At 36.4% G+C, this 14,123-nt stretch overlaps 1 protein-coding gene across 1 annotated transcript; it reads left to right on the top strand.

Moving 5' to 3' along the window:
- The first annotated feature begins 2,317 nt into the window (after nt 1-2,317).
- LOC147285909 (Got1/Sft2-like vescicle transport protein family) lies at nt 2,318-12,217 on the top strand. Its single transcript, XM_086241702.1, has 6 exons — nt 2,318-2,579; nt 2,725-2,778; nt 6,968-7,041; nt 7,902-8,019; nt 8,108-8,166; nt 11,975-12,217. Exons 1-6 carry the CDS (start codon nt 2,439-2,441, stop codon nt 12,051-12,053), a joined length of 525 nt encoding a protein of 174 aa, XP_086097828.1. The 5' UTR covers nt 2,318-2,438; the 3' UTR covers nt 12,054-12,217.
- Nucleotides 12,218-14,123: the final 1,906 nt, after the last annotated feature.

The raw sequence follows: 14,123 nt of genomic DNA on the forward strand, positions 1-14,123 counted from the left end.
ACCACCACCACCAGTGCTGCCACCACCAATGTCGCCGCCGCCGCCACCACCACTATCACCATCGCCGCCGCCATCACCATCACCACCACAACCAATGTCGCCATCGCCGCTACCTCCAACCAAGGTGTTAAATTTCGATTTTTTGGGGTGTCGAAATCGAAACTCATATTTGTTAACTTTTCGTAATAATTTCGTCGAAATTATCGAAATTTCGCCGAAATCCTCGAAATTTCGGTGAAATTTTCGGTGGTGGTTACATTTCATAAGGAAAATAAATTGCGCAAATGTAGAGACTAGAGACCAACCCAACCCCGTTGCCTTAGAACTCTTTGTCTCTTCGCCCAAAAAACATGTAAACGCTCAAACATTTAAAAAAAAGACAGAAACTTACATGGATGTTTAGAGGAGATGACCTCATCCATTTGTTTACAACTTCATCCATCTGATCTAGGGAGAAAGAGGAGGGGGCGGCGGCAGGGGTGGCATGGGGGAGATCGAGGGAGAAAGAGGGGGCGGCAGAGGGGAGATTGACAGAGAAAAAGGGGGCGGTGGCAGGGGGAGATCAAGGGAGAAAGATGGGGCGGTGGCAGAGGGGCGACAGGGGGGAGATGAGGGAGAAAGAGGTGAGGGTGAGGGTGGGTTGAGGGATAGATGAATGAGAGAGAGAGAGAGAGAGAGAGAGAGAGAGAGAGAGAAGCAGGGGATGAAGAAGAAAGAAGAAAAAAAGAACTGGAGAGTGGAGATGGAGACTCACGGGGGAAAAGAAAAGGAAGGAAAAAAAAGAAAAGGGAAAGAAATAATAAAAAAGAGAAAAAAATTAAAAGGTTTATGGTTGATTGGGGTTTGGGGCCTTTGGACAATTGTAAAGAAAAAAAATAGTTTGGGGTTTTGTTTGGCCATTTTGGAGTTTCGTTTAGTTATTTTTAAATGAGTTAATTACACTTACATCCCCTGAAGTTTATTGTCTTTTCACATATACCCCCTGGGGTTTCAAAAATTACACATATACCCCATAAGGTTTCAAAACTATTGCATATAACCCTCTACAAGAAAAAAATAAAATAAACAAAAAAGAAAATATTTGTATTGAGGTTGGACCTTACACCTTGAGTAATATTATTAGGTCATTTCACCCCTTAGCATGCATTTTTGCATAATTTCTCATCATTTTTCGTCTCACTATAGGGGGTTATATGCAACAGTTTTGAAACCTCAAGGAATGTATGTGTAATTGTTGAAACCCCAGAGGGTTTATGTGAAAAAAGATAAACCTCAGAGGGTGTAAGTGTAATTAACTCTTTTTAAACCCTAAATCAATAAATTTTTATATATTTTTATATAAAAAATAATTAAAAATACTCTATAGGGCCTAAATCCTAATATCATATACCATATCCTAAACAATATAGAGTATAGATTATAAAATGTATAAGGTTTAGTGTATAGATTATAGAGTATAAATAATATATTAATTTCATTTATTCATTATACTACTTTTATTTAACAGTATCTGTCTCCAGCGCACATTATATTTATCTTATATTACATGAAACCTATTATATAATTTGATTTCTTCAATGTTTTTTATTAATTTAGTAGATAATATGTTAAATAAACATATGATAAAGTTTTATTCAAAATTTCTGTATTTTGATAGCAATTTCCGTCGTTTCTGTCTAATTTTTGTCGAAATTTAAAAATCTTCGAAATTTCCGTCAAAATTTTCTCGAAACCCAAAATTGTATTCCTTGCCTCCAACACCCCAATTTTCGTAGCCACCATTTCTCCCACCGCCCGTGAACCATCACCCCTACTACCATCGTCAAATTCATCACATGCATCATTTTTATTGTTGCCACTATCACCATCACTCTTTTATAAAATTACTATAAATTTCATAATTAAATTCTATAATGATTACATTTATCCAAACAAAGAATTTACATATTCTAAAATTTTAAATTCCGTCATTTGTCATAATAATTTCAAATGACTTTACAAAGACTTTATAAAAAGTCTACATTGAATACCACTAAATTTTTATACTCTTTAAAAGTATAAATTGAATACTACTAACCTTTTTTATAAACTCTTTAAAAGTGTAGATTGAATATACCTAGACTTTAATTTAAAGTCCATCAAACTCCATATTGAAAACACCTCCTAAGTTTATTTGTGGACAAAACTGGAAATTTTGGGGTAAAAAATTGGTGGGGTTATGGTAAAGATTTTGGAGGGTACGAATAGTAGCTCCAAAGAAGCTGATACTTGATAGTTGAATTGCTAGGCAGCCTTGGCCTAGGCTGTAGAAACTCTGTCTCTTTCCTAAATTAACAAAAAGGCAAAAAAGTAGAACAAAAAGGTTGTACTGGCAGGAGCTAAGAAAGAAAGAATTTGAAGGTGGATCTGAGTGTGTGAATTGTGTTAGAGAGAGAGAAATGGAGAAGATGAACCAAGCATTTGAGAAGGTGAAGATGCTGGTGGGAATGGAGGTCGATGAGGACGACGACCGTGAAGCTGCTTCTTCTTCTTCTTTCATGGACGACTTCAATCGCAACTGCACCTTGTCCACTAAACAGGTAATAAATATTACATTACTAAACTCTCATTGCCCAGATCTGCAATTCCTCATTTTTTTTCTTTAGTCAATTGTCTCCCTATTTTTATTTTTATTTTTGGGTTTTATTCTTTGTATTTTTCCCTGATTTTGATTAAACTAAACAGAGGTTTTACGGTTTCGCCATATGCTTGTCTGCCGGATTAACTTGTACTCTCTTGGTAAGTTTTAGCATCTTCTAATACTTTCTTTCATTTCAGCTGTGCTTTTCTTTATGTTTGCTTACTACTCATTTTTCTTTTCCTACCTTCCCACTTCCCAGTTATGCATACTGTTACTTTTGAAACCTAAAATACATGTGAATGCTGATTGGTGGGTAATCATAATCTGCTTTCTTGGTTATAAAGACATCTACATGTGTTGAGGGAGGAGGCAGTGTGCTGCAGATTAGATCGATTCCTTTTCTCAAAGGAGTGGGGAGAGATGTTTCCAAATGCTAGGCAATCCGTTATGCCTAGAGTCATTTCAGATCATTGCCCCATTGTACTAGATACAATTTCTGTGAAATGGGGTCCAGCTCCTTTTCGATTTGAGAATATGTGGATGGAGCATCCATCATTGACTAAGAACATAAAGGATTGGTGGGGTGAGCAGACTTTCCAGGGGGGAGAAGGTTATAAATTTATGCAGAAAATGAAATTTTTGAAACAAAAAATGAAAGTGTGGAGCAAGGAGGTGTTTGGGGATGTGGGACTTGAGAAAAGAGCAGCAGAGGAGAAAATAAAGGAGCTGGATGGCATCGAGGAAAGAGAAGGGTTAAACCCTGTACAAAGAGAAGAAAGGGTATCTCTCAGAAACAAGCTGGGGCAGCTAATTTTTAGAGAGGAGATTCGTTGGAGGCAAAGGGCAAAAGTGCAATGGGCAAAGGAAGGAGACAGTAATACTAAATTTTTTCATGCAATTGCAAATGGAAGGAAGAAGAGGAACTACATTGAAAAATTAGAAGTAGGAGAAGGAGTGATAGTGGAAGACAGGAAGTTGATTGAGCATGAAATTATCGGATTTTTTACAAATCTGTATAATAATTCTAAAAGGCGAACTAGTAGAATTCATGGGCTGAACTGGAGTCCAATAGAAGATCAGCAAGCAAGGTGGCTAGAAAGACCTTTTGAGGAAGAGGAGATAAGAAGAGCTATCATGGACTGCTGTCAGGACAAGTCACCAGGACCAGATGGTTTCACGATGTTAATATTTCAAAGATGTTGGGATGTGGTGAAAGAGGAGCTGCTCAAGGTGTTTGAAGAATTCTACAGAACCGGAGTGGTTAATGCTACTACAAACGAGACATATATTTGCCTCATTCCGAAAAAGGTGGAATCATTAAGAATTGGGGATTATAGACCAATCAGTTTAGTATCGAGTCTCTACAAGATTTTAGCAAAAGTATTGGCAGCCAGATTACGGGAGGTTTTAAGTGCAACAATATCATCTGCACAAAGTGCTTTTGTGAAAAATAGACAGATTTTGGATGCTGTTTTGGTGGCCAATGAGTTAGTTGAGGAGGTGAGAACGAAGAAAATTGAAGGTCTGGTATTCAAAATTGATTTTGAAAAGGCATATGATCATGTAGATTGGGATTTTTTGGACTTTATGATGGAAAAGAAGGGCTTTGGGGCAAGATGGAGAAGGTGGATAGTGGGCTGTTTGAGGTCTGCAAATTTTTCAATAATGATAAATGGAAGACCATGTGGAAAATTTGGGGCTTCTAGAGGTTTGAGACAGGGAGATCCTCTATCGCCATTCCTATTCACAATTGTGGTAGACGGGCTTAGTCGATTGATTGAAAAAGCAAGGGAGAGACAGTTGATCGAGGGGTTGAAAGTGGGACGGGAAAGAGTGCAAGTGTCTCATCTCCAATTTGCTGATGATACCATCTTTTTTGTCACTGGAGATGAGCAAATGTGGCAGAATTTATTAGATGTTCTTGACTGTTTTTGTGTAGTCTCAGGATTAAAAATTAATCGTTCAAAGTGTGCTATAGCGGGTATTAATTCAGCAGAGAGTAAAGTGCAGAGGTTAGCAGCTGATTGGGATTGTGATGTGGGTGCCTGGCCTATGAAGTATCTGGGTTTGCCTCTGGGGGGTAATCCGAGAGCATCAAATTTCTGGAATCCGGTGATGGAAAAGATAGAGAAAAGACTGGAAAATTGGAAGAAAGCGTTCTTATCAAGGGGAGGAAGACTGACATTGATTCAGGCTGTTTTGGGGAGTATCCCAACTTATTACTTATCACTTTTTAAAATACCAAAGGGGGTAGCTAAAAGGGTGGAGAAACTAATGAGAAACTTCCTGTGGAAAGGAGTTGGGGAAGGGAGAAAGTTTAATCTGGTTAGATGGGATATTGTTTCTCAGTCAAAGCAATCAGGGGGATTGGGCATAGGGAATCTGGAAGCAAAAAATATGGCCTTATTGGGGAAATGGCTTTGGAGATATCCTTTGGAAAGAGAATCCTTATGGCATGAAGTGATTAGAAGTAAATATGGAAACCACGAGAATGGTTGGGATTCAAAAGAGGTAAGGAAAGGGTCAAGTCGCAGCCCTTGGAAAGATATATCAAAAGGCTTTAATAAGTTTATAGGGTGCTGTAAGCTGGTTGTAGGGAACGGCGAAAGGGCTAGATTTTGGGAGGATGTTTGGGGAGGAGAGGAGGCTTTTAAAACCTGTTTTCCAAGGCTGTATAATCTGTCAGATCATCATGGCTTAACAGTGGCAGAAATGGCAGGGGGAGTTAATTTTCAGCCAATTTGGAACCTGGGCTTTCGAAGGAATTTAAATGACTTAGAAGTGGAGGAGTTGTCATCCTTGCTCTTAGTGCTTGAGAAAGTTCATTTGTCGTCCACTAGAGATTCAAGAATTTGGAAATTGGACTCAAAAGGGTTTTTCTCTTCAAAGTCTTTTTTTACCTTTCTTTGTGGGCATGGCGATGGTAGTCTTTTTCTACCGGCAGGCTTGATTTGGAAAGCAAAAGTTCCTCCAAAAGTCAGAGTTTTGGCTTGGTTAGTAGCTCTTGGAAAGATAAATACTTGTGATATTCTACAAAAAAAGAGGCCAAATGTTTGTTTATCTCCAAGCAGGTGTGTTATGTGTAAGATCCAAGGGGAGAGTGTTGATCATGTTTTCCTTCAGTGTTCTGTAGCAGCAAAGCTGTGGTCAAATTTATTCAAAGATGCAGGGGTAATGTGGGTAATGCCAGAAGGGTGCTATTCTTTGTTGAGTGAAAAGTTCTTTGGTTTTGGTGGGATCAAGAAGGCCAAGGTGTTTTGGAATTGCAGAATGCTGGCCATTTTCTGGGTTATTTGGATGGAGAGGAATCGAAGAATTTTTGAGGATTATAGAGGTGCAGATGTTGAAGAATTGTGGGATAGAGTAGTGTTTTGGTCATCCCTTTGGGCATCTGTTACTAGTGATTTCAGGGGGGTATATCTATTCGATATAATTTTAGATTGGAGGGCAGCACTTAGATAAATGGATTAGGCGTTATGAGACCTAATTCTATGTTTTTTCGTTTTTTGATCTTTTCTCTCAATAATGGACATCTTGTCCATTGTGTGTATTGTTCTGAGTTTTGATCAATAAAAAGTTTCTCTCTTTTCAAAAAAAAAAAGATATCTACATGTGTAATGTAACATTAGTGAATGGAGGAGTCATTCAATGACTATTGATTTGTCTCCTTGAATTGTAGTCACATACTTTTGCTCACAACAAAAATGATATTTTTCTTGTGATTTATCCAAGAGCCCACATTGAGAAATAATGGGTACAATGCTTGTAGATTTATGATTTTCATCCAAAAGGGCTATGAACGTTGGGGAGGTCAATGCTTATCAAATACCTAAATACTTGCTTGGTGATTACTTGCCATGAGTCAGATTTGTTATAGTCTGTATAAACTTAAGACACTTATAAACTACTTCATTTCATTTGAACCATATTGCTTCAAAGTGAAATCATTATTACATATACAATTTTTAGTTACTTTGTTGCCAGTATATCTTCTCTATTTTTTATTTCCTCACAATTTTAAAAATTGAGAAACCTGATTCAACATAGGACAGTGCTGTCTGACTGGACATAACAACTTTATAAATTTAGTAAATATATGCTTTTAGTGGGGATGGTATTGAGGCATCTTAGAAAACAAGCAAACAATTAGCCTATATATGCTGTTTTAATGTGTTTCTGTGAACATGGAACTCATAATCTTGAAAATTTTTCAATGTTAAGGTTAAGTTGAAGTGCTTTAATAATTTTATTTTGTATAATTATTGGACAACTGAAAATTGACTTGAATAGATATTGGTGGCCTTCTATGGTACTAATATGCAGGCTTCTTTTCTTCTCATGTGACAGTCGATGCTTGTTTTTTTCAATCCAATCAAGTTTGGAATTACATTTACACTTGGAAATCTGCTTTCACTTGGAAGGTTTGTCTGTTTTTTTATTTATATTTTTTGTGATAAGACAGACTTGGAAGGTTTCTGTTAGATTTTGCTTCTCATGTGATCCATGTTGTTTTTGGCTAAAAACAGAAAGTTCACATTTTTGTTTGCCTGGACCTAATCAATTAGTTACTTGAGTTTGCATTTCTTTCCCTCTTTTATTCCCCCTGGGGAGTTGGAATTTCTATCTACAAATTGAGCACAATGTTGTGGGAAACCTTCCACTGAAGATGAGGTTATCACTGTTTTCTTCAGTTTAATTGTGTGTGTGTGTTATTATTATTTTTTTTTTCATAAGAATCTTCAGTTTAATTGCTGTCACATGACATGGAATTATTGGGGTTCAAAATGGAGGACAAGTTCCATAAGGTGCTTAAAATTTGATAAATTATTTGTGTTACAAATTTTGCAAAGGTAGCAAATGATGTCAGTCAAGTTAACACCTTGTGTGCTTAGCTAAAGAAAAGAGAAGAAACAAGTAATTCCAACCTGATAATGTGTGACTTTAAAATTTCAGAACCTGTAATCTCTTTTTGGCTGTAATTTAATGGTTCAGCATATTTGCTCCTTTTTTTTCTTCTTGGCTAAGCAACTTAAGGGACATTGTCCTGGCTCAAACCCAAGACATGCCCCTTAGGAACCAGCATATTTGATCCTTTTTTTTTCCGCTCAGATTGTTTTATTAGCTTTCAATCTTTTTTCTTTTCTGCTTTGAAAATAAATAATTTTTAATACCTTTTTTGCCGAATAAACTATATGTCTGTATTCTTTATTTCCCTCTTGTACGTTTGTCTAGGGAAAAGTTTTCCACTTTAGATGTTAAGTTGCATGCTTTTGTTTGGCAGCACAGCATTCCTCATAGGCCCTAAACGGCAAGTGACAATGATGCTTGATCCCGTCCGTATTTATGCAACAGCCATATATCTCGCAAGTATAATAATTGGCTTGTTTTGCGCTCTTTATGTAAGTTGTACCCCCTGAATATTGTTGTTTTCCTTGGAATAATTTTGGGTCTCTGATGTTTACTAATTTTCTTGTTTGCATTGAGCAGGTCCATAACAAATTATTGACGCTTTTGGCAATAATTTTGGAATTTGGTGCATTAATTTGGTATGTGACAGCATTTACATCTTTTTGTGGTCATCTTCTATAAATCTCATTCACATGTTAAAGTAGGGTTGAGATCCACATGCTATTAATGTTGCATATAATTTTAGCACAAAAGTTTTTTATTTTTGGGATAACTGAAGTCACAATATAGAAAAAAAAAATGGTAAATATGTTGATACCATAAATTACACGAAAAGTTAAATATAATTGAGGTCAAATTTGGACATTTTGAAGTAACTTGGTTTATGATTTAGATTTAGACTTTTGTAGAGTTTCTTTAAGTAATAGATTTTTGTACTAAAATAGTCCAACAAAGATTTCCCATCTTGTTTCAATAGAAAAAGACTCTCATAGAGATCATAGTCTCGGAGACCTTTTTCATAGAATACATTACCCGAACAGTCTCCCAAATCTTATAAGTTGTATCTAAAACATGAAATAGGAGAAACAGATGGCTCCATGCTCCATGACATAACTTGACAATTATTGGAATCCAGTTCTTCATACTCCTTACTTTCCTATGAGGGTGGATATGACTGTATATTTTAATTTCCTCATAGCACTTGGCACGCAGCAAATAATTTTCTCCGTCCAATTTAACAAAGGTAATATGTAAGATTAACCAAATGTTGAGCCATTTAATGGATCCAGAATCTGCCATGACTGTCAATCACATTACAAAAGAAGAAACTAAGCACAATACTCCACCCCACACACACTAGCAAACACCCAACAGTGAATAAAAAACGAGCTGTGAAAACAATAACTTTCAACCACTATGCCATTAAGAATTTCAACTTAACACTGAACACTAAAATTCATTGGAAAAACATCTCATTCCACACATCACAATTGATGAAACAGCTCCTGAAGAAGACACCTCTAATTTGTAGCGACAAAAGACGTAGAAACTAAATTAACAAGCTATTTCCACCTCTTGGAAGCTGAAAACACGAAAATGTTAGGGTGATAGTATATATATATACCCGCACCGCGAGGAACACTTGGCAGCGACACTGAGTGCTCTACATTTCAAATTTTTTTATTTATTCCAATTGCTCGCCACCAAGAGCCATTAAAATCTAACATAAAGCTTCCACAAGCTATCATACACCTTATGGGGTTAAATCTGTCGGAAAACAGGGTCAAAATGGCAGAGGAAGGCTAATTTGAAAAAAAACAGCATCGAGAAATCGGTGCCATTACCGAGCGCTTGGACCAGAGACCCCCTCATCATTAAAATTTTCTCACAATGATTGGCTTTGAAGGAACAGTCTCATCTATCACCTAGTTAGCAACCAACAAGATATCTTATACATGACCAAGTTGAAAAGTTGTTGAAAAACAAATTTTAAAGGGTATTTGCCTACCTATACCTCTCCAAAATAGAATTCTCTCACCATTCCTAGATTTGAAGAATAAAAAATTAGAGAAACTAGACCAGCCACTTCTACCTACCTACTGTTGTGTTTAATAGCTACCTAGAAAAAAGACCGGGGGGGGGGGGGGGGGGGGGGGCGCAAGGGTTAATTGGTTTTCTTATTTCACACCCTCAATGTTTTATGAGAGTGCAGATTATGCCATATTAGTGCCTAAATCAATCACACCAAATACAACCTAAGGTTTGTATACACACAATAGATTTAAGAAACATTTGTTTCAAAAACTTCTTTGTAGTCATCTTCTTCTTCGAAGACTAAGAATACTATTCAGATAGTAGTATTCTTCTCCAAAACAACCGAAATAGTAGATTCTACTGTTCAAATACTAAGAATAGTAGATTCCTCTTCTTCTTTCCTTTGGCCTTCTCTTCCTTGGTATGTTATCTATCCCTTCATTTTCTTGTTTCATTTCATCTAAATGCTGGCACATAATTGTCAGACAACCTAAAGATATATATATATATTTTTTAACAGCCAAAACCCATGAAGATCCAATCATTATAACACAAAACCGTTCCTAAACCCTCCTGCATCTAATCTTTTGAAATAAATAAAGCTAATAATGGAGCTGATTACTTGAGCTCTTTCTTCACTCATTCTCCTACACATGATTTGAAAAGTAAGACTCATACTATGTTGTACACCATTGGATTTTCATCCAATAACTTAGACCATGTTATTATAATATTTAATACATCTCTAATTGTTCCTCATCACAAGTTGGGTGTGCATTGGTACGATTTACTAGGGCTGGGTTGGTCTATCGAAAAAACCGACCTGCACCCGAAAACTGTCTGAACCGCTTCGACGATGGGCCGACCCGTCGGTGTCGGTGCGCCTACCTTACCGAAGGTGGCAGTGGTGGTGGCGGTGGTGTTACCGAACCGACCGACACCGATATTCTTCTTCTCCTTCTCCTCTTCTCTGGTTTCTCCTCTTTTTCTTCTTCTTCTTCTCCTTCTCCTCCTCTTCCCTGGTTTCTCTTCTTCTTCTTCTTCTTCTCCTCGTGAGCATCCCGAAGGTGGACAGTGAACTCGTGCTTGGCATCGGCAAAGCTTTGGGGAGTGGGTGCGATGGTGGTGCTGCGCGCGGTGGCGCTGCGCGCGGTGGCGAAGCTCTGGGGCTGAGTTGGAGTTGCAGTGGGCGTTGGGGTTGGAGTTGCAGCAGAGAAAGAGAGGGTGCAGAGAGAGCTCGGTGACTGGCCAGAGTTCGACCATACCGCTTGACAACAACTGACACCGACTGTGTTGATAACCGACCTTGTCGGTAGCTAAAGCGGTGCCCAGGTTGGCCATTCCGCCGGTGGTCGATCGGTCGTCGGTAACCACCTGGCGGTTTGGTAACTGCCACCGACCCAGCCCTATGATTTTCTATCCTAAGCAGCGTTCCCAACAAGCTCCGACACAGAAACACAATTTCATAACAAAAATCATATTAAACCTATATAATTTCAAAGAAGAACTTAATTTGCTAATCAATTTAATTCAAAGCTATCAAAAACCCCAATACCCATAAAATTTTGAAACTAATAAACCAGATTATCTAAAGAAGCTAATGCCAGCACAAGACACATTTCAAAACCCAATTACCCTTCAAATGTCAATTTTAAAGGACACCAAACCAAATAAATTTTCATCCAACAAACCAATTAAACACACGATACCACAATCAAATCAACCAAAACCTATAGAGAGTTGGAAATGGGGAGTTGGAAATGTAGAGAGTTCTCTGACATTTTTTCTTTGTGGAGGTGGGTGCAGTGTGAAAATAAAAGTTACGGCAATTTGAAATAAGGGTTATCTTTTACTCGGGTTATATTTGTTTTAAGCGGGTCATTATCTCCCATAATGAGCTGCAGTTTGAAATTAAATCACTGCCGCTCTTTCTATCCAATGGCGTAAAACAACACTCTGCAACCAATCCGCACCATTTTCATTACATGCTACACACACAAGTGCATACGCACATAGAAACACACACTAGTAGAACCCACACATGCGATGTGTGTACAATCTGTTTATGTTCTTTTACCATAATCATCCTTATTTATTTTTAGCTTAAGGTATACTTGTCCTTTTCATTTTTTTATTCATAGAATATATATACAAGTAAATTGTCAAACTGGTTGAAACCTACCTAAAGTTTCAGGTCATAGAAAGTCAAATGAATTAATGTGAAAGCTTAACTTCAAGTAATATGTTATAAAATATGTCAAAGTTTGATAACATTCATGTTTATGTATACCTGATTTTGTATTAGAATAAAAACTATTACAGTGTAGTAACTAGTCTTCATGAATACACTACTGTTTCCAAAATTATCTATTCTTAGCATGCCTTTATTTTCTTCTTGTCTTTGAGTAACAGGTATAGCTTGAGCTACATCCCTTTTGCAAGGTCCATGGTATCCAAGATCATGGTATCTTGTTTTGACACTGATTTTTAGGCTGATATCCAGTGACAAGAAGGCTTGGGACTCATCCATTGGAGGAAATGATTTCCCTATATACATTTGAGTTTTTTGTGGTCTTGCACTTAAAATGAGGCAAGCAGTCCAACCTAAATGTCACAACATATGAAAGTGAAATGTAAATTGTATTTCTATGTGTATGGTTTGAGATGTTAATTTCTACCAAAGTGTTTTTCCTCATCTCCATAGTTAGAAGATATTTAATTGGTTTTCAGTAAATAACTGATACTAAACAATCTTTATATATCGCATTTCTTATTAAACTGATATCTATTTCATGTTTTAATAACAGAAAGTTTGGAAGAATTGGTATGTAAACGTATTTTAAATATCGTTTCTGTAATTTAAATTGATATGTAAATGTACTTTCACTACAAATAACTGTTATTACATCCATCCTTACATATCGCATTACCTATTAAACGGATATTTAAACTAACTTTGATATCGTTTTTCAGTTATTAACTGATGTTAAACCCATCTTTATATATTAATTTTTTTTAATAGATTTGATATTAAAATTTTTGAAAAAAGTGATATGTAAGGTTGGTATGAAATAATTTTTTTTTGTGCAAAAACTCATATAAATGCCCTAGACATGCAAGTACACAAATGTGTGGCCTGAAATTGGTGCATTTACAAATTTGTCTTTCATTCAAACATTTCAAATACATAAATGCATTTCATTCATTCAAACATTCCAATTAAGTACAAAATAAAAGGATTACAAATTAATCCCACAAAAATAATAGTCATAGCTGCCATGATCAAAATTCCATAAACCCATCAATTATTCCAATTCAAAACTGCATACACTTTCAAAATATTGGCATGGCAGCAATTTTCCTAACCTTTGACTACATTGTTCTAAAATCTGCATGCATTTGTTCTTCCTTTACAAAAAATTGGCTTGGCCATCTAAATACCAAAAAATGGCTAACGTACCCTACTCCATACGTACGGACATGGCAATATATAAGTCGAGATAACAAATTGTCCCAATTCAACCCGCACCTCATCAATTTGTGCTTGGGTGTAACTGCAACGCTTGTGCTTTGGATTAGACCACTGAAAATATATAGCATATATAGCAAATTTATTAGTATATAATTTTGACTTTAACTTAATGACATAAGCTTGTACCCTGTAAGAGAACAACTTAAATGCATATATGCATGCAGTACATGAAAATGGTAGAGTCAAAATAAATAAGAGTGAGTTATATACAGTGGTGAATTTAATTGACTGCATGAATAACTCAATTTCACCATTCATTCACTGCATGCATAACTCAAATTCATCACCACAAGAAAAAAAAAATGTAGATTTCCAATCATTCCCATAAAAAAAGTAGTGCAAGATCAAAATCCAAGCTTAGGTATCAAAACCTCAACAACCAAGCCAAAAAAAAAACAAAAAACAAATTCATTGTTGCATATTTAATTACTAAAGGGTGAATTCTAATCTTACATTCGCCTCAAATGCAAGGTTGGTATCCGCCTCAAATGCAAGGTTGGTATCCTCAATTATCTCCTTCATATATCTCATGACATAATAGCCACATTCAACCCCACCTGGCTGTTTTTGGACATTACAAATGAACCAAATCCAATGATAGAGACATTTAGTATGCATTGGAAACCAACAATTACAGACACTAATTGAGGAACATAAGAACTGAAATAATAAATCTAACACTTACATTAAACTTCTTCCATTGTGGTGTTTTTCGAGATGTTCTGTTTGTAACTCCATTGAATTTTCTAATGGCAGTTAACAACAAAACAAAACTTTAAGTTATACTCCAAAAACCTTTGATCACAGTGCATATGTAATTAAATATACTAGCAAGGTCATAGCAACTTATGTGTTCACAATGTCTATCCAATCTTGGTCACGGGTCAGTTTTGGGAGAGGGTCTATTATATAGACCACGTCTTTGTCTTCAATAATAATGGTCAAAACTCAGTGCAACCTTTCAAAGTGAATGATAATTAGCATGCGAAACAATGAGAATTAAGCATAAAATCAAAAAACACACAAACT

Source organism: Dryas octopetala, chromosome 4 (genome assembly GCF_963921425.1).
Source record: "Dryas octopetala chromosome 4, drDryOcto1.1, whole genome shotgun sequence".
In the NCBI taxonomy this organism is placed as follows: Eukaryota; Viridiplantae; Streptophyta; class Magnoliopsida; order Rosales; family Rosaceae; genus Dryas; species Dryas octopetala.

Excerpts from the sequence above, each read along its gene's own strand:
- LOC147285909 (XM_086241702.1), top strand. The coding sequence starts at position 2,439 with ATGGAGAAGATGAACCAAGCATTTGAGAAGGTGAAGATGCTGGTGGGA. Across the intron at positions 2,779-6,967 it reads GATTAACTTGTACTCTCTTG|TCGATGCTTGTTTTTTTCAA; the intron begins GTAAGTTTTAGC and ends CTCATGTGACAG. Across the intron at positions 8,167-11,974 it reads GAATTTGGTGCATTAATTTG|GTATAGCTTGAGCTACATCC; the intron begins GTATGTGACAGC and ends TTTGAGTAACAG.